Source organism: Cydia strobilella, chromosome 2, assembly GCF_947568885.1.
Source record: "Cydia strobilella chromosome 2, ilCydStro3.1, whole genome shotgun sequence".
In the NCBI taxonomy this organism is placed as follows: Eukaryota; Metazoa; Arthropoda; class Insecta; order Lepidoptera; family Tortricidae; genus Cydia; species Cydia strobilella.
The window spans coordinates 12,825,285-12,843,719 of record NC_086042.1 but is presented as its reverse complement, the minus strand read 5'-3'; the positions used below and the strand labels follow the sequence as shown (position 1 = coordinate 12,843,719).

The 18,435-nt window shown below is 35.8% G+C and overlaps 3 protein-coding genes and 1 long non-coding RNA gene across 4 annotated transcripts in view; 1 reads left to right on the top strand and 3 right to left on the bottom strand.

Annotated features, from left to right (window-relative positions):
• Nucleotides 1-18,435, top strand: part of LOC134752462 (neuropeptide SIFamide receptor-like) — a 157,643-nt gene that overhangs the window by 109,591 nt on the left and 29,617 nt on the right. The gene's annotated exons all lie outside the window — the stretch shown is intronic.
• LOC134755443 (uncharacterized) lies at nt 1,786-5,022 on the bottom strand. The gene is made up of 2 exons (XM_063691998.1): nt 4,925-5,022; nt 1,786-2,145 (listed from the first exon to the last, which is right to left on the bottom strand). The coding sequence occupies exons 1-2, from the start codon at nt 4,934-4,936 to the stop codon at nt 1,912-1,914; spliced, it is 246 nt and encodes an 81-aa protein (XP_063548068.1). The 5' UTR covers nt 4,937-5,022; the 3' UTR covers nt 1,786-1,911.
• Nucleotides 10,762-12,327, bottom strand: LOC134755441 (uncharacterized). Its single transcript, XR_010129044.1, has 2 exons — nt 12,069-12,327; nt 10,762-11,015 (listed from the first exon to the last, which is right to left on the bottom strand). It is a non-coding gene; the product is annotated as an uncharacterized LOC134755441 (long non-coding RNA).
• Nucleotides 17,234-18,169, bottom strand: LOC134755440 (uncharacterized). Its single transcript, XM_063691997.1, has 2 exons — nt 18,031-18,169; nt 17,234-17,512 (listed from the first exon to the last, which is right to left on the bottom strand). Exons 1-2 carry the CDS (start codon nt 18,040-18,042, stop codon nt 17,264-17,266), a joined length of 261 nt encoding a protein of 86 aa, XP_063548067.1. The 5' UTR covers nt 18,043-18,169; the 3' UTR covers nt 17,234-17,263.

Sequence of the window (18,435 nt, the reverse complement as noted above, 5' to 3'; positions counted from 1 at the left end):
AAATGTACTAATACTTTATTGGCTCAAATTTAGAACCTAACTTGGTTTTTCATACTTTATTAGAAGCGTAATTGGGTTTATGTGTATATTAGACGCGCCTAATCCATAAACCTGACCTAGAATCTGAACTGACAACCTTGTTTGTAATACTATCAAGGTCACAATTTGTTGACACTAGACACAACTTAGGTACACAAAAGCCAAGCCGTGGAATTTTTGTAATATTTTTGTTAGTTAGGTACCTAAGTGATTGAAATCAATCTTCCTAGACATATTTAGTATTTTTTACAACGCAACGTGAAAACAAATTAGAGCACCAAATATTGACCGCATTGATAGGCAATGTGTTTTTTCTGAGTACTTAATTATTCTGTTATTCTATTATGACGACCTGTCTGGCTTTAATATTTGGTACTGTCGGTAGTGACCCTGCATGGATATTTGTTTGATTCATGGGTTAGCTCACCAAACGAAAACCAAAAAACCGGACAAGTGCGAGTCGGACTCACCCACCGAGGGTTCCGTACTTTTTAGTATTTGTTGTTATAGCGGCAACATAAATACATCATCTGTGAAAATTTCAACTGTCTAGCTATCACGGTTGATGAAATACATCCTGCTGACAGCTTAGTAATAGGATCCCGTTTTTACCCTTTGGGTACGGAACCCTAAAAATTGCCAATCGGGGGAAATAATTCGTGTATAAGCGTATTTTGGCATAGTTGCAGGGAAAGGCGGTTCCCTGAGCCAGAAGGCGAAAAATCTCCTTATATGATCATGTTTTTCTAACAGGCGTTGATATTCGTAGACGTGAAAAAAATATATGTAGATCTTGACTATATTATCTTTAACAACATAGCTTCCGATACACGAATTATGACACTTCGCTCGATACAATTAATTCCCAAAGTAACCTCTAACTCGGACTTTTAATCCTACTTTACTCGGTTATTTATTATGTGATACTATAAATAAAAAAAGAAGAAAAAACAATCTTAACATAAATAGTAATTTCATAGCTTTAGAATTTCGATATTGTAAGGTAACGTTTTCAAAATAAATAAAAACCGACAAAATTCGATCAAAATTGACACTTGGCGCGTATGTTCTTTCCCGTTCTTTCTTGCGAAATGTGACAAAGACAGCGGCAAAACATACTAAAAGTACCGGGGGGGTGGGGGTGAAGCTAACGGGCTTTTTATAGTTTTTCGTGAACGGTGGCCCATAGCAAAAAATAGTCTGATAAAAAATATCTGTATAAAATCCCTACAAAATAAATATTCAGGCTTTCCCAAAAATAGCACGTCAAACTGACACTGAAGGTAGGGCACCCTGGCGGCAGGTTACTTTTTGCTCATGTTGCCGCAGACATAGATATATTATTATATGGCATCAGTACATTCAGTATGATGTCCTGAACACAAATATATGAGAAGACAAGCGCGAAAGTGGTGGGGGTAGTTGCCATGTAGTTGCTGTGACGTCATAAAGTCGGCAGTACAAAGTTTTTTACTTTTTTCCTCTAAACATACTGGGGTACATGTGGGGTACCAAATCAAAGGGCTTTGTGAGTAGATCACAAATATATAACATACTGTAACATTTTCGCTACTTGGTCTAACAAATTATTAGAAAACGTTCAAAATTTGCACAATTCACAGTTGACTTTGAACTGATTGATTACTGAATAGATTATTCCAAAATGCATACCAAGTGACTGTTAATATCCTCTATATAATGTTAAAAAATAATTAACCGGATATATCCAAAAATAAAAAAAGTACATCAAGTTGAACAACAGTATAATTTTCTGTTACATTAAACTGCAACTATTATTAAAACAAATAAAAAACATGACTGACCAACTGTATTAATTTTGAGCCAAGTAATCTGGGTACTTCCTGCTTAATATTAATGATGGACAGCAATGATGGGCGCGTGGTGCCTGACGACTGGTACCACGTGCGCAGCGTGGACGACCGGGACGGGGTGCACCAGTGGCGCTGCGTGAACGACAGGGTGCCCGTGGTGAACCACGGAGCTCGTGTGAGACACCGCCACGGGGTGGGCCACCACGTGAGCAACAGGGACCACGGGTGCAATCACGCCGGCTTGCGCAACCGCAATAAAGGCGACAATGAGCGTCTGAAAACGTTATCCATTTTATTTTAACATAACATATACCTACCTATCGCACAAAACATAAGTTGAAAATTCAAACGAAACTTTGACAGATATGAAAGCGTTAAGAGGTAACGATTTTGGAGCAAAAATGTAAAATTGATAGATTTAATCGTTGAAATTATACACGTTTTGTTACGTAATATCTAAATAACAAGTATTGGTTTCTATTAACACGTCTTCTCATCTTGCCTTTTAATAATGAGTTCGCGAATATGTGAAGAGGAGGGCAGATTTTTTAAATTTATCAAAAAATTATGGAGGTAAATTATACAAATTGATGTATAATAACAGTTTCAGAAAATGTTGTAGATTGTTTAAGTATTAAAATTACGTTGAAAGAGTCGATTTTCAGAGAAATTGTCATTTGTTGTGAAGTAATTTCTGGAGAAAATTGATTTCGTCTAACTTTCAATTACACTACTTCAAAGTCATAATAATAAAAACCGGCCAAGTGCAAGTCGGACTCGCGCACTAAGGGTTCCGTACTATTACACAAAAAACGGCATAAAATCACGTTTGTTGTATGGGAACCCCACTTAAATATGTTTATGAAATTAAATGTTTATTTTTATTTTATAGGTATTTCAGTTCATTGAATGAAAGGTAAATTGCGGTTTACGATTTATGACATATTAAAAAACCGGCCAAGTGCGAGTCGGACTCGCGTTCCAAGGGTTCCGTACATTACACAATTTAAATAATGTATTTTTTATAGTTTCGGAAAAAGTGGCTGTGACATACGGACGGACAGACAGACAGACATGAATCCATAAATGTAGTCTGTAAAAGGTGGAGTACAGGATATGTACCTTTTGTACCATATTTCATGCAAAATAAAAGTTATTTGTACCTATTTGTATTTGTAGCAGTCTAAACTACGAAATTTACAAATCAGTGCGACAATATCAGTGTTACGCGCATTTACCTAAACGTCCGTCAGAAAAAAAAATACTAATTTGGTGAGTCTGTTTTAAAAGATTGATCTGTAAAAGTACTTGTTATTTCTATTACGTATCAATAGAAGTACAATTTCAGCGACTAAATCTATTAATTTTACATTTTATCGACTAAAATCGATAACGGGATCTTAAATGAAAAAATGGCCACTTTAAATCATTTGTCAAGTCGTCTACCAGATTAAAAATTCGTCCTTTATATTTGACTTACGGTCTCAGAAAAGTTTGAATCAAAATTGTTGTTTTGGCAGAAGTATTTTTCACCAAAAATTCTTTATTAGCTTCTGCCTGCGACTTCGTCTGCGTGGAATGATGATGATGATGATTAAAAAAAGTACTATATGTCCTTTCCCGGGCCTCAAACTATCTTCATACCAAGTTTTGTCCCGATCGCTTAAGCAGTTTAAGTGTGAAGAGGTAACAGACAAACACACTTTCGCATTTATAATATAATATTAGTATGGAAGTAGGAGTATGAATTGTTGAAAGATTGTAAAATAAGTTTCGCAGATTGAAGGGATTCTGATACAATAATAATAAATAATCAGTATATAACTGAATGTATTGCAAAAATTTGTCTTTAATAAAGAAAAATATTAATTCATCGTCTGGTAGCCACAACATCGTCTGGTAGTTAAGTGAATAAATAACATGATTTCTCTGTTCTTAACTGTGAATATTAGCAATTTTTTTAGCGTTAATTTTATATGTTTCGGTTTCAATATTTAAGTAAAAGTAGGTACATGCAATATTTTCCTTTTGATATTGTCTGACAGAAAAATCCATTGATTTTTGAAATGTGAAATCTGAGATTACATAGTAACTATTTAAACTGGCTACTTACTATTGGACTATTAACGTTATTGAAGAAGATATAGCTAATCCCCATCCCCACTGATTGAATCCTTTCTGATTGAAAAAACTTTCTTATTTACTTCCAAAAAAAACGCATTCGCAATAACTAAATTTTCACTAACTTTGAAATACTCGTCTTATCAACGAACGAAGTAGTTTTGAAAATGCAATTGCAAAAAATAAATAATTACATTTCTAACTTGAGAGAAGTTTCACCTGAGTTTATTGTTGAAGAATTTTGTTTCTTCAAGGTCACTTGAAATTAATTAATGTCATTACCACTAACGCGATTAAATTTCATTATTTTACCTTTTTTCCGACGTTACAACTAGGTTGCACTAGCTGTGGTCACGGAAGACTGACGTCCCAGTAAACTCACGTGACGTGCTTGAAATTGTTATGGAAACTTTCAATGTATTGGAAGGGATGCGAGAATAAATTTCAAAACGCTTTTGTCTTCACATGCGCATACTTCGTTTACATATTTGGTTACTCTTATATGAACATTATGTATTTTAGTAATACCAAAATCTGGGAGACCGAGGTTTGCTCGGAAAACATATAAAAACTCAAAAATGCGCGTTTTCAAAGAGATGACCTAGCTAGATCGATTTTTCGCCCCCGAAAACCCCCATATATAATATATACAAGAATTATTGCTCGTTTAAAGGTATAAGAATATTAATTTCGTGTACAAAATTTTGAATTACTAAGGTTCACTCAAGATAGGAATAGTAAGTAAAAAAATATGTTAAAATATTAATGTTCAATCTATTATCATTTCCCCTTACATAATTGAGTCACATAATTGAGTTGACATGTATGCTCATTTTTTAATTGTAATGAATGTTAATTGATGAAGATGATTGATTCAATATTTTATTATTTGTGACAATCACTGCACCACGTGCACAACAATAATGTCTCACCAGCTTGAACATCGTTGGGTTGTTTGTGGCTGAGATCTTCTAATGGAGACTGTACGGGGTAGGCTAAGTCCTGTCCTTTTATAGCGCCTTCATGTCCTACGGTCTAGGCTATGCATCTAGTTGTAATAAATCTTGTTCGTTTGGCAATATGCGACTTAAGTGCACCATTGTATAGTCTAGATATGTAATAATGGTTACTGTTTTCATATGGGTGATTAATGAATTAACCGCCGTAAATACACAATTTACGTCTAATTCAGAATTATTCTCTAAGGACAACTGATGTTTATTTAGCATAATTTGTAGTAGACCAAAACAAGATATTTTGTTTATGTATGTTACTTACCTGTGCGTATAAACCGCTTGAAGAAAAACATTAGGTTGCTTAAAATTAAGTAAGGTGCTAGTTTTTGCCAACCCGACCGAGTATAAGGAAGAGACTGCTAATTATAGTATGTGACTTATTAGCACAATCGGATTAAGTCTCACCTCGAAATCCTTCCAAAGATATGAAATTTGGTATGTATGTTAATTAAAGGTCTCTTTTTCATATCCACACTATTTGACATTTGGGGACCTCGAGGAATCGCAGCCATCTTAGAAAATGTGTACCATCCTGGAGAAATTTGTGTTTTACTCTAAATATACGTTCTCTATGAAAATATGGTGTAAGGCAACATTAAAGCTTATTAAATTCTACACAAAAAAGTCCTAGATAACTTTGCGGAAAAAATACATCTTGTTATAGAAAATAACAGCTGAATCCAGATTTAGCGCTTATACCCTTTCAGGGGATATTCTCTTAATATGAAACTTGGAGGAATATGAATTCCACTTTTGTCTATACATATACACGTTCTACTCCAATATCAACATTTTACTCGACTGCGACTTAAATAGAAAGTAGGGTTATGGGTTTAAATACTGAAAATCAGTACACCCTGTAGGTCAGGATACTGGACGGATTTTTTAAAATGACATATCAGTAGATTCCTCTTGCCCTTCACAACCTGTTTACACCTGTTTTATTAAAGAAAAATTAATACAGCCGCCTTGAGAGGACGCCGAATAGTAAATCATATTTTTACTTCTAGCGCCTAAACGTTTGAGTGGATTTCAATAAAATAGACATCAGTAGATCCATAATTGGTACACGAGAGCTATACAATACAAATTTACTAAAATAAATGGAGGAAAAATGTGTAAAAATTAAAAATGTGACTACAAAAACAGATTTTAGGTCTTAAATGGGGTTGAAACAATAGTGACAGTAATGAAATTTGACACCTAAAATTTCAGGGATCCCTGTTTGCGTGTCATAAAATTGGAGCTTTGGGGACCACGGGGATCAAACGCCATCTTGAAAAGTATAAGTCTTTTTTGGTTTTTCTTTTTTTCTCGCAATATCTGGGTTTAATGTGAATAGTGTGTGAACTGTGTATGGCGAAAAGAAAGCTAATTAAATGTATATATCTGTCCTACACAACTTAAAATGCATCATTTTATGGCATTCATCAGCAGTTCCACTATTCTAAAATATTTGAAGAATTCCTACGATTTCTCCAGTACCCCATCTTCAGATCTTTGCCAAAACTACCAAAACAAAAATATTACTTCCCAATTCAGTCCAGTAGCCTTCGAGATGTCCCGAAAAAACCCAAGTATTAAGAACGCCCTCCTTCGAGATGTTGAAGTGAGTATAATACGCACGCACCAATTCAAAACACTATTTCTATACATTAAATGAAACCGTATTGAGTCAGGTTTCGAGCCACGATCAAACGCTAAAGACCTTAAATAAATGTCTTTAAATATAAAAAAATGTTTGCTTCAACGCAATTACTGAAAGCAATGTATGTACCTACACATTTTTATGCTTTTTATTAGGTGTACACAAAACTCAACTCGAAGTTAGCCTTAGCAACAATAGCGCAAAATTATGTTCCAATAAAATTGAACAAAATAAATTTAAATTTTATTTTCTACGTGTGTTCCAAATGTATTTTAAAAAGCACTTAATCTTTATCCACGTGAAAAGTAAGCTTAAATAATAAAAACCGGGCAAGTGCGAGTCGGACTCGCCCACCGAGGGTTCCGTACTTTTTAGTATTAGTTGTTATAGCGGCAACAGAAATAGCTATCACGGTTCATGAGATACAGCCTGGTGACGGACAGACGGACAGACACACAGACGGGCAGCGGAGTCTTAGTAATAGGGTCCCGTTTTTACCCTTTGGGTACGGAACCCTAAAAAAGAGTAGGTTATTAACATTTCCTGTGATAGGTGTATTTATTTATACCGGAACATTAATTTCCAATGCTGATGGTGGGCCTATATAGAGCGAGCAAGGTTGTGCTAAACTTCCGGCAAATGCCAGGCAATAAAGGCAATTAAATAAATAAAGGCCGATAACTAATAGGGAAAAATGGGCTAATTAAATTTTATATTTTATGCAATACTATTTTTATAACGGAATGCCAGAGGGTCCGGAGGGCCTACCGCGAAAACCGAAAATCGAAATTTTGTTATGCTTATATCGTTCGAATATGCAAGAAGATAAAGATGTAGATAACGAAATTACAATTTTTGATTTTCTCGGAACACTTTTTTTTTCACTCGTTTTTGATATTAGCAAAAATTTAATTTAATGGCCTCCTAACCTAGTCGGTACCGGTACTATCGGTAGTAACTACGAAGCAGAAGGTCCCGGGTTCAAATCCCGGTAAGGGCTCTTATTTCTGCGTTATTTAGATTAGATTAGATTAGATGATTTATTTCATGAAAGACAATTTACATAATAAGTTTGCATTAATGTCAAAAATATAAGAATTTCTATCATGATCGTCAAAATAAAAATAAAAATGAAAATAATAACAATACTGATGAAAATAAAATTATAGCTCCAATAAGGATTGTCAACACAATTACAATAAGAGTAAGTAGATAAATACTTACAAATCCAAAATATAAGTAGATTTACAATGTCAAAACTTATACTAAACAATAAAAACACAACACACAAGAACAATAAAAGTAGAAACAATAAATAAAAAGTCAATTTATCCCAAATGGGAACAGTGGTTACAGTGTCATATTAATGGAGTAGCTATAAAATAATACAAATAATTCTCCCAATAAGAATCGTCAACACACTCAATATAGAAAACAATAATAATTAAACAATTTCTGAATCAAAATGTCATTTCCATGAACTCATTTACTGAGTACAGAGGGTTTTCCAACAAAAGATTTCTCAATTTACACCTGAATATTTCGTCGCATTGCTCATTTCTTATCTCGGCAGGTAGGTGCTCGAAATAAGTAGGTCCGATGATTCGTGGGTTCTTTTTTGAAAGCACCAAGCGACGAGGAACTGTTCTAAGACGACCCGTGTTACGCAGTTGTTTTCCCGGACACGAGAAAATTTAGCAATATTGTTTCTCACGTATATTATTAAGTCAAACAGGTGTTGTGAGTAGTGAGTCATAATGCGTTCCGAAATAAAAAGTTCTTTACATGGGTGCCTATGTTTTACTCCATCAAGTGTACGAATTGCTCTCTTCTGAACTATTAGGACTCTTCTGGCATTAGTGGAGTTACCCCAAATGAGCGTCCCGTACGACATAATAGAATGGAAGTGAGCAAAGTACACCTGTTTTAGAGCTTCCTTCGAGATAAGTGGCTTCATCTTTCGCAACGCAAAGACTGCACTACCCAACCTGTCACAGACATTGTCAACATGGTGCTTCCAGTTAAGGTTACAGTCGACTATAAACCCAAGGAACCTAGTCTCAAATATTGCACACTGGCATCGAACTGCTGGCCATACATGGTGGCAGTGGAATCTCCCGACCAGAGAATAGCATCACATTTGACTTGGAGCAATTTAGTATGAGCCCATTTGCTGAAAACCAGGTCTGTAACTGCGCACGAGCATCGCTTATCTTTAGGCTTAGCTGGTCGTAAGATTCTGCACTAACCAACACGGTTGTGTCGTCCGCAAACAATACAGGCAAACCAGCTGCAACGTTCGACGGCAGGTCGTTTATAAAGAGAAGAAATAACGTATTTCCAAGAGCAGAGCCCTGCGGAATACCGATATTTACAGACCCTGCGTCGGATTGTAGTGGTTTGCCGTCGGCAAGCAGTTTTACGACTTGTTTGCGGTCCGATAAAAAAGACGTAAACAGCTGGTGAGCGTTGTCTTGGACACCATACTGATTTAGTTTTTTGAGCAGTATCACGTGACTGATGACGTCAAATGCCTTCGATAAGTCACACAACACTCCTGCCATCTTATTTTTGTCATCTAACCCAGTAGTGACTAGACCCAGTAGTAGTGTTCTATAGTGATAGAATCAAACATCCTGCACGCCGCGGTGGTTGTAGACATTTTCTGTCGGTACGCATATTATAAATAATAAATAAATAAAATTCTTTATTTCAGGCCAGATTGCCCATAGATTGTTAGTTATATACAGACTTATAATATTAGAGTTAGTACATCTTAACCTAGGTATTACAGTTTTTTTTTTACTTATTTGGGGTCCCGGTAAACAGGACGATGAGCCGACGCCCAGTGGCTAAAAAACGGACAATCCCACCTCTCGGGTATATCTACCAGCAAGCTGTTGGTGCTACCCCGCAGGCGATACATTTGAGAGGCGATTCTTTTTCTCATTATGGCATGAAAATCGTCCATTCGTGCTTCCGCAAACATGCCTGATGCACTGCAAAAGCGTGGTAGCCCCAGCAGCATCCTGAAGCCGTTATTGAACTGGACACGCAGAGCACTGTAAGCACGCTTCGTATAATTGATCCACAGGCTGCACGTGTAGAATGATTGGCAATACGACATGAACAATGTTTTCTTGACCTCCACTGTATATTGGTTACTCGTAATCAGCTTGTTTGATTCCAGGTGACTCATCAGGTGGGACGACAAGATAGACTCAACCATTTTGGGTATGGTTGGCACTATTGTAATAGGCCTGTAATTGTTGACGTCGCACCTGTCGCCATTTCCTTTAAACACTGGACATAGCCTGGCATTTTTTAAAACGTCAGGATATGTACCAGTTTCGAACATAAGGTTTATGAGCACAACAAGTACCAACAACCGGCCAAGTCCAAAACAGAATATTGGGCGAAATATCAAAAGCATGGACGGTGCTACGCTTCATCATCATAGAGTGGTGCCTTATCTAAGAGATCGCGAGTGACGACCGGCAGAGTGAAAATGGGTACATCAGTCATACCTAAATGCGTCTGTAAGTCTTTTGTATGAAGTTTCATTAAATACCTCTATGTATAGTCTAGCCGCGCCTGAGACGTAATAGCTTCGCAGCTTATTTTATGGAACATAATATCAATATTTCATTGCATGTTTGAGAAATATATCGTATAAATATTTCGAAGAAGCAAAATTGGCAATCGGAGAAGCAAATAAAGTTTAAAACTGTAAACTACAGATTATATATTTTGTGTATACTGCCGTCAACGCCATCTAGTGACAGCTAACCATACCAGTCAAGTTCACGTATAGGTGTAAAATAATTATTATTACGCAAAGAACGTATAGATGGCGCTCAATTCGGCTGCAGGCGATGGTTTTGCTGAGATGACCATCCAATAATGGCCGCGACTGTACCTAAGTATAAAATGAAACAATAATGTAATAATAAATTTATTATAAAATCACAGCACCCGTCACCCGTTGACCACGAACGCTGTAAAGGGTTCGAAACGTCGGGATGTATTATAAATTCAATATACGCGATATAATCCGTTTTCATAGTTTTATTTCATGAGTAACTATCGCGGTAACCGAAGACAATATTATAAAATCACAGTTCATTTACCGAATAAAGAATAATGGGTTTTCACTTTATACGCAACTGGTTGTACGTAAGAATGGTGGTATGCTACTGGCACAGGGTGCACCACTGGCGCAATAATCGGTTCGTGGTAGGCGTAAGTCTCGTGGTACACGGGGACGTGGTGAACCACCGCCGGAGGAACATACGATACTGCATGTATGTGGATGCCCGGAGACGGCGCTGCCAAGGCTAGCATTGCTACTGAGAGCATCTGAAAATCGAATTACTTATTATCACTCACTTAACTAACTCTCACCACTGTCAAATATATTTTAGTAAATTTATCAAGTGAAGGTTTGATCGGTTAACTCGTATAAAAAATCCCTAGAATACGGATACTCGTAGCTCGGTATAATATAACATACCTACTATTTAGACATCTACACGGCTACCATCAGTTTGTCACTGAGATAAACGCCATCGGAACGTAATTTACTTTCTATGCATCTCGCTCGCACTAATATGCGAGTACGAGCGGGATGCATAGAAAGTAAATTACGTTCTCGATGGCGTTTATGTCAGTGCCAAACTGATGGTATAGCCGTACTGTATTTAGAATTATGTCGTTAAATTATGCTTTTAATGTTTCCTTCTTTGTAGTCTGTAGTCTATACATAAAAAATATAGATATAAATCCCTTCATATATAACTTATTTATTTGCTAATTAAAAAAAAAGCGTTGCGTTATGTTCCGTGCTGTGTTAGTGTCTGCTCGCTGACTTGATTTATAAAGGACAGCTTGAACGCATCTAGTTACATATTTATAGCCTCATTATATTATGGAAGATCCATAACATATAAGTCCACTTAGTGTGGAAACAAAATAATATTTCAGCTACGAAATTAAAGAGAATGCTCTCGAGCACTGGTCAAAATCTATAAGATTTAACTTTATAAGTATTTAGGTAGGTAAGTGCTGGTACTGAGTCGCTTTTCAACTCGAATTCAGCTGTCAAACCTGTTCGAATAAACTCAATTTAAAAGGTTTATTTTTACCGAAGATCTTTAAAGAATTTCTCAATACGTTTGTAATAATTTTGAGAGTAATGACTAAAGCAATGTTCATCGGCTGTCGCTTCTTGGGAATAAACGTATCTATCGATTTATGTCAGAAATAAATAATGCAAGTCTTATGTTTTTATACCATCCGGTACACGCATTATAAATTGTACTTTTTTTCTAAAAGTCATCATTTGGGAAGGCTTTATATGTTGCACTAAAATGTTGCTTGTCTTATCCTTGGCAGTTAATAAAATAATCTTACCACGAGCGCTTTTAAAGTTGTCATGTTGTTCACAGACCTTAAACGAATGACACACGCTTGTATCACACTCCTGCCTATTTATAAGCTATTTTCATAGACCTAAGGACAATAGAACTGACGTCAAGTTGACCCGTATTACCCGATGGACCAGCTGTTATATCGACAGAGATATTTCTTTGTTTAGTAATACCAATTAAGTCTATTGTTTCAGTCTTATTACCTGTGGAAGTTTACGTAATAAAGCGTCTCATAACTAATTACATAGGTACAAAGGTTTTTGCTTTAATTGTGAGGCTGCGTAATCACAGAATTAAAGGAAATCCATTCTAAAAGGTAACGAACGTATGATAATATATGCGGGTATCGCGTAATAGTGTCATGATGGAGCAAACGTCATTTTTTAACACTGGTCGATAGAAAGAAGCGAACGCTTTATCGCGTCATCCTGACCTAGTCGGTAGGGAACCTGCCTACCTGCCTACGAAGCTGCTGGATGGCCTGGTTCGAATCCCGGTAAGGGCATTCATTTGTAGGTATTTCCACGTATATGTGTTCCTGTTTTATGAACGTTTTCCATGTATATACGTTTCACATGTATGTATTTATCTGTTTAAAAAATATGATTATGGTCGCCCATCAGTAGGTAATACAAGCTTTGCTTAGTTTGGGTCTAGATCGATCTGTGTAAGATATTGTGCTCAAATAATAATTATTATTTTATCGTAACGTTGAGATTGTTGTAAGAATGTAGTCATAGAGTCCGATTTAGCTAACTTTGCACCGATTAACAGTGTGAGAGTGTCATTAGGTATTAAACGTCATATTTTCATATAAATTTGACAATCATAATGAGATTCCTCACTTTGTCATTGAAAATGCTACGCAGAGTTAACTTGGTCCAACTCTCTTAGAGTAAATTACGTAGAGTTTATTCGCCGATCATTAATAGAGAACTAATCGACGATTTCTCCATCGTTCCTTATTCATCCCCAACATAGATCTCTCTTCATCCAGAAAAGTCATTATTATAGACTGACAGATCATCCGTTTGATAACAAGATACTAGTAACTCAATAGGCTTCCTGGTGTATTATTTATTTATTTAAACTTTATTGCACAAAGTATAAAAATTATGTCCAATTGGCATTCTATACCAGTCAACCATCGTAGTAGTATATCTTCTAAGATATCTTGTTACTTAGAATTACGTAACAATCCTGACAAAATTCACCAGCGGTACTGTGTATGCCCTTCAAATTTGATTAGAAACGTGATAGCCTGACACTATATAAGTACAGTCAGCACCAAAAGCAGAGGATGAAACAACGTTCCAAACGTATCTGCCATCCTGGGATTCCTTTCTAAATACAGATAAATCTCTAAGCGTTTCATTCTCTCTTTCAAGTTAGCCTAACACGCACTTACTTTTTTTTCTTTTTTTTCGGGGCATCAATAGCAATACAAAAAGTAATACAAAGAATAGTGAACAGAAAACATAGCCAATAACAGATGTCCACAAAAGTATAACATGCAATAACTAAGTGGAAACAAGAGAATACAAAAAAATAAGGGAGTGATTTCGCGATACACAACGTACTATTTAATTAGAAAATTCGTAACTATCACCTATCGCACGATTAAAAAAGATAAAGCTATATAAGTGTATTAAATATTTTTAATGTAGAAAATACTTACTGAAAGTAAGTATTTTTTTTTTATCTGAAATGGAGACCAGACTAGAGAGACCTATAAAAATAGTACTTACCCAGAATCTGTACTGTTTAATGTTAGCGTAGCTAAATGCGATTACGTCTTTTTTAAAAGCCTACATGTTTTTTGCATGATCGAGTCCAAAAGTGTAGATATGTGGGTAAAGTGCAGTTTTATGTAAAGCCGAGTGTGCGCGGACGATGCCGTCAATGTCACCCGGTAGGAATAACGCGGTCACGAGCGAATTCATTTCAGAGGGCCTACCGCGAACCACGTTCGACGTGTTGCCTCCCTGTCACACTTACGTACGAATTTACAAGTGCGACTCATCGCTTATTAACAGAGTTCGGACAAATTATCGCAAAAATAAATATGGTGTGGAACAGCATAAAAAAAAATAACAATTTTGAACTGCAGTCTTGAGTATAATCTGGAAATTTTATTTAAAAATACTGTACATAATACGAGTTTAATAAATCTTGTCCTATTTTGAAATATAAATGATTTTTGATGGTTTTGCGATGTTTTGTCCGACCTATGCTTTTTAACGTACCGGCAACATTGTCAATCTTATTCTGAAGGAAAAAAATGCTTAACATTTAACATAACATTTGTAAATAAGTACAGTTAAACAATGTATTATAAATTTTGAATATGTATAGATAAATGTTTCATATTAAATTGGTTCTTTATTGCACAAAAGAAACATTAACGTACATACAACTTTATTTTAGTTTAACAATTGTGTTTAAATAAGAGAAAATGAGAAACTTTCATAAAAAATCGTCAAGCAGTTGGTACTTAATTTGCAGATTAAATCAATAAATATTTTAAAGTGTTTTTATTTGTATGTACCAGTTACAGTGCTTACGTCGTTTTACTAGGCTTTGGGGTTCCGTATCTGAAAAGGAAAAAAACGAACCTTACAGGATTTCTCCTGCGTCTGTCTCACTGCCTGTCCGTATGTCACAGCCTTTTGTTCCGAAACTAATTTAACAATTAAATTAAAACTTTGTACATATATTTAAGTATGTGACCCAATAACGGGCATTTACATGTAACATAAACATAATGTATGAATTTTAAACATAGGGACCACTTTTGGGGGGTAAATGAATAAAATACATTGCAAACTATATCGTGTTATAAATATATTAAATTAAATTAAATGTACATACAAATTCCTTGAAACGCGTCTCCGAATCGCACTTGACCGATTTTTCCATACTTATACGTTCTGAGAACTAGTTTCCTAGATGAATTAACGTGAAATATGTGTAGTACCTATTTCATAGGAGAAACGAGACATCGTTCTAGTGCCTAAAGAAGTAAAGCAGCTCACGTATTTTTGTTTGAAAATATCATGGGTTAAGAAAAAGTTATATAAATTTGTGCTTAGAATTATTGTGATTTAGGTATGATCTTACGACAATAATAATATTTATATTCAAGTAGCAAAATATTCAGCAAAATTCTAAACTTAACAATTCAAAGAAAAAAATATAAAACATGTGCATAGAATTATTGTAATTAAGGTATAATCTCACGACAATAATTATGCTTATATTTAAGTAGCAAAATATTCAGTATAGTTTATGATATAAAAAAAATTAAACACCTGACTTTAGTAAGAGAATTCTTAAACGCATAATTATCTATGCTCTATGTTGGATATCTTCACAACGGTGCAATACATATGGTGTGTGATTAAAAGATAAATGTTTTACCTTGGCACCTGTTAGAGTAAAAGACTGTATAAACGACCTGACTTGTGAACAGTAACTCATTACGTACTAATACTAAGTACTGATACGTAATTGGTACATTCTTCTTGTGGTCGGGGAGCCCAAGAGGGGATTTGTGTAGTTACTCGAGGGCGTCAGATTAAGATATGAGTGGTATCTTGCTGCCATGGAGTCTACCTTTACCACTTTTAGTCGTCTATGTTGAGCAGTTATTTGGTGGGGGGTTCAGAAAATCGCTAAGCAGATTGTGGATTTGGTCATTTTAGTCCAAATTAATGCTATAATTGTGATATTAGTAAATCTGATGATCATTTGTACGCATTTCCTTAATCTGACGGTTACAATGTCAAAATCGGGCGTCAAATTTGTGATCGTCAGATTAAGGAAATGCGTACAAATACCAACCCAAGTTAATGCTATAATTTTTCTATAACTTAATATGACACTTCAACTAAAAAATCGTTAAGTAGATTGTGGATCCACAATCTAAACGATTTTTTTAACCCTCCACCAACCGCCAGAAAAAAAAAATTATGGACGCTTACTTGCAGTGACAGCATGGTTGCATTTTTATCATCTGTCACTATGCCTGTCACTTTCGCACTTACATACTTGTTAGAACGTGACAGGCATGGTGACAGGCGATAAAAATGCTACCGTGCTAAGCCCGCTTCTCGCTGAAAAAAAAATCTTTATATAACCTTTTTTTCTTCTTATCATCTAATCTTTCGATTCCAATAGGTATCTACGACCCTCGAGTAACATTTAGCATCGTCGGCTCCCCAGCTATGGCATGAAACAAAATGCTCATGTTAAATCCGAATATTTAATGCAAATATATCATCCGATGTAGCTGTTATAATACTGTCGTACCAAAACCCAGCATAAAAGCCATATGAGATTTTTAATACTTAGATTCTTCAATCAACGCACTAAAATGTTATGCTATAGGTACCTTTACTACTTATTTCAATAAGGATATTGCTAATGAAGCTCTCGTTTCTGTTCGTACGTAAACAATACCTAATAGATAATGATATCCATTATATGGGATTATAAAAAGACAGTCAGTACAGTCAGCAGCAGAGCATGCTAAGCGGGCGAGGTGTTCAAAATTACCTTGACACGCAATATCGCACGCATTTTGAACACCTCGCTCGCTTAGCAATTTCTGCTGCTGACTGTACTTATGTATTAAAATCTTGTTTCTTGATTACATTAGATTGTATAAAATGAAATAAATAATAATATTGTAAATTGCTTTATTTTTATATCACAACATCCATTTTGTATAGCCGTTTCAAGATTTCATCAACTCTTAAATAAATAACGTAAAATGGATACGTAAACTGTACAAACCAAAAGGAACTGAACACAATTTTGAACAAATCTGCTTTTAACTTGCACCTTTTGTACTAAATTAAATAAATTTGTATAAGTTTGGCATCTAAAGGTTTTATAACTGTCACTGTTATAGAATTTAACTGTTATAAAAATGTCAAACTTTTTTAAGACATTGGAATTATTGCTTAACTAACTGGCAGCACATTTTGACACTAACTGTAGTTAAACTAAGTTAATTAGTTATAAAAGTCTACAAGTTTACCACATCGAATTGATTTAGTGTCAAAAAGGAGCGAACACTGGCACAGTTAAAAAATAATCCTTTCCAATTATGCGTAACAAGGTCATTTCAAGAACCATACTGAAATAAATGACAATCGGCGCAAGTATTAAAACTTAGAAGAAAGGCGGTACAATTGGAGCGGCCGGTACAGGCAGGACGCGGTAGGGTGAGTAAGGCAGCACCGGGTGATGGTTCAGTAAAGTACTGACATGAGACACCGCCACGGGGGCGGGGTAGTGTAGCGGCGCCGGGTACACGGGAGGATGGTACACCGGCGGCTGGTAAACGGCTGGCGGGTACACTACCACCGGCTTGGGGGCGGGGGCGGCAGACACTGCCGCTAGGACGGTGAGAATTGTAAGCTGGAAAAGAAATAATTTAATGAGGTGGGGGTTACAGTTATGCGGGTAAGATCAAGGAAAACCATCGGTGGCGGGTATCGCGTGAACTACCGTTGTAGATATACCTACCTATTCCCTTCCCTTCCCTTTCCAGCAGTAGACGTGATTCGATGAGGATGATATATTATGCGGCCAAGGTTTATATTATGAGGACTTAGGATTGTGTATACCTATTTTATTTTTTTAACTACTTTCCCATTATCAATAGAATATGAATTCGCTTTGCCAAAAAAAATTCTGCTTTACTGGCTTTGGCTGCTAGAAAATGTTGTGCAACGTCTTTTCTTTAGTGCACGATTATACGCACGTACTGTGTATGTACTTTTCTAATTTTGTTAAACATGAATCCGCAAAAGGTGACAATTCTCAGAATATTACCGAAACGTAATAAACAAACTCGGTGCTTTCTTTTATTGCTAGAAACCTCAACACTTCTCAACGCGAAATTAGCAAAACTTAGAACAGCCTAATTTACTCACCAGACGATACATTTTTACTATTTCTTTTTTCTTCAAAACCAAAGGGCTATCGCATTAGTGGCCAACTGACTGACTTGGCGCTATGTCTTCAATTTATAGTGTTCTATGTATTCGAGTTACCAAACGACTTATGGCCAAGAATTTTCCTAATACTTCTCATATTATGTGAGGGCCAGTGAACATGCTTAATAAATTTAATGAGACTGTGCTTAAGTTATCGGTGCGTGTTTTATTCAAAATATCTTACAAAGGCCTCCTAGCCTAGTTGCTAGTCATGAACCTGCCTCGTGTGAAAGTGAAGCAGGTCCCAGGTTCGAATCCTGGTAAGGGCAATTTGGTGTGTTTATCACAGATAATTGTTCCTGAGGTATTATTTTCTATGTATTTATATTTCTATGTATTATT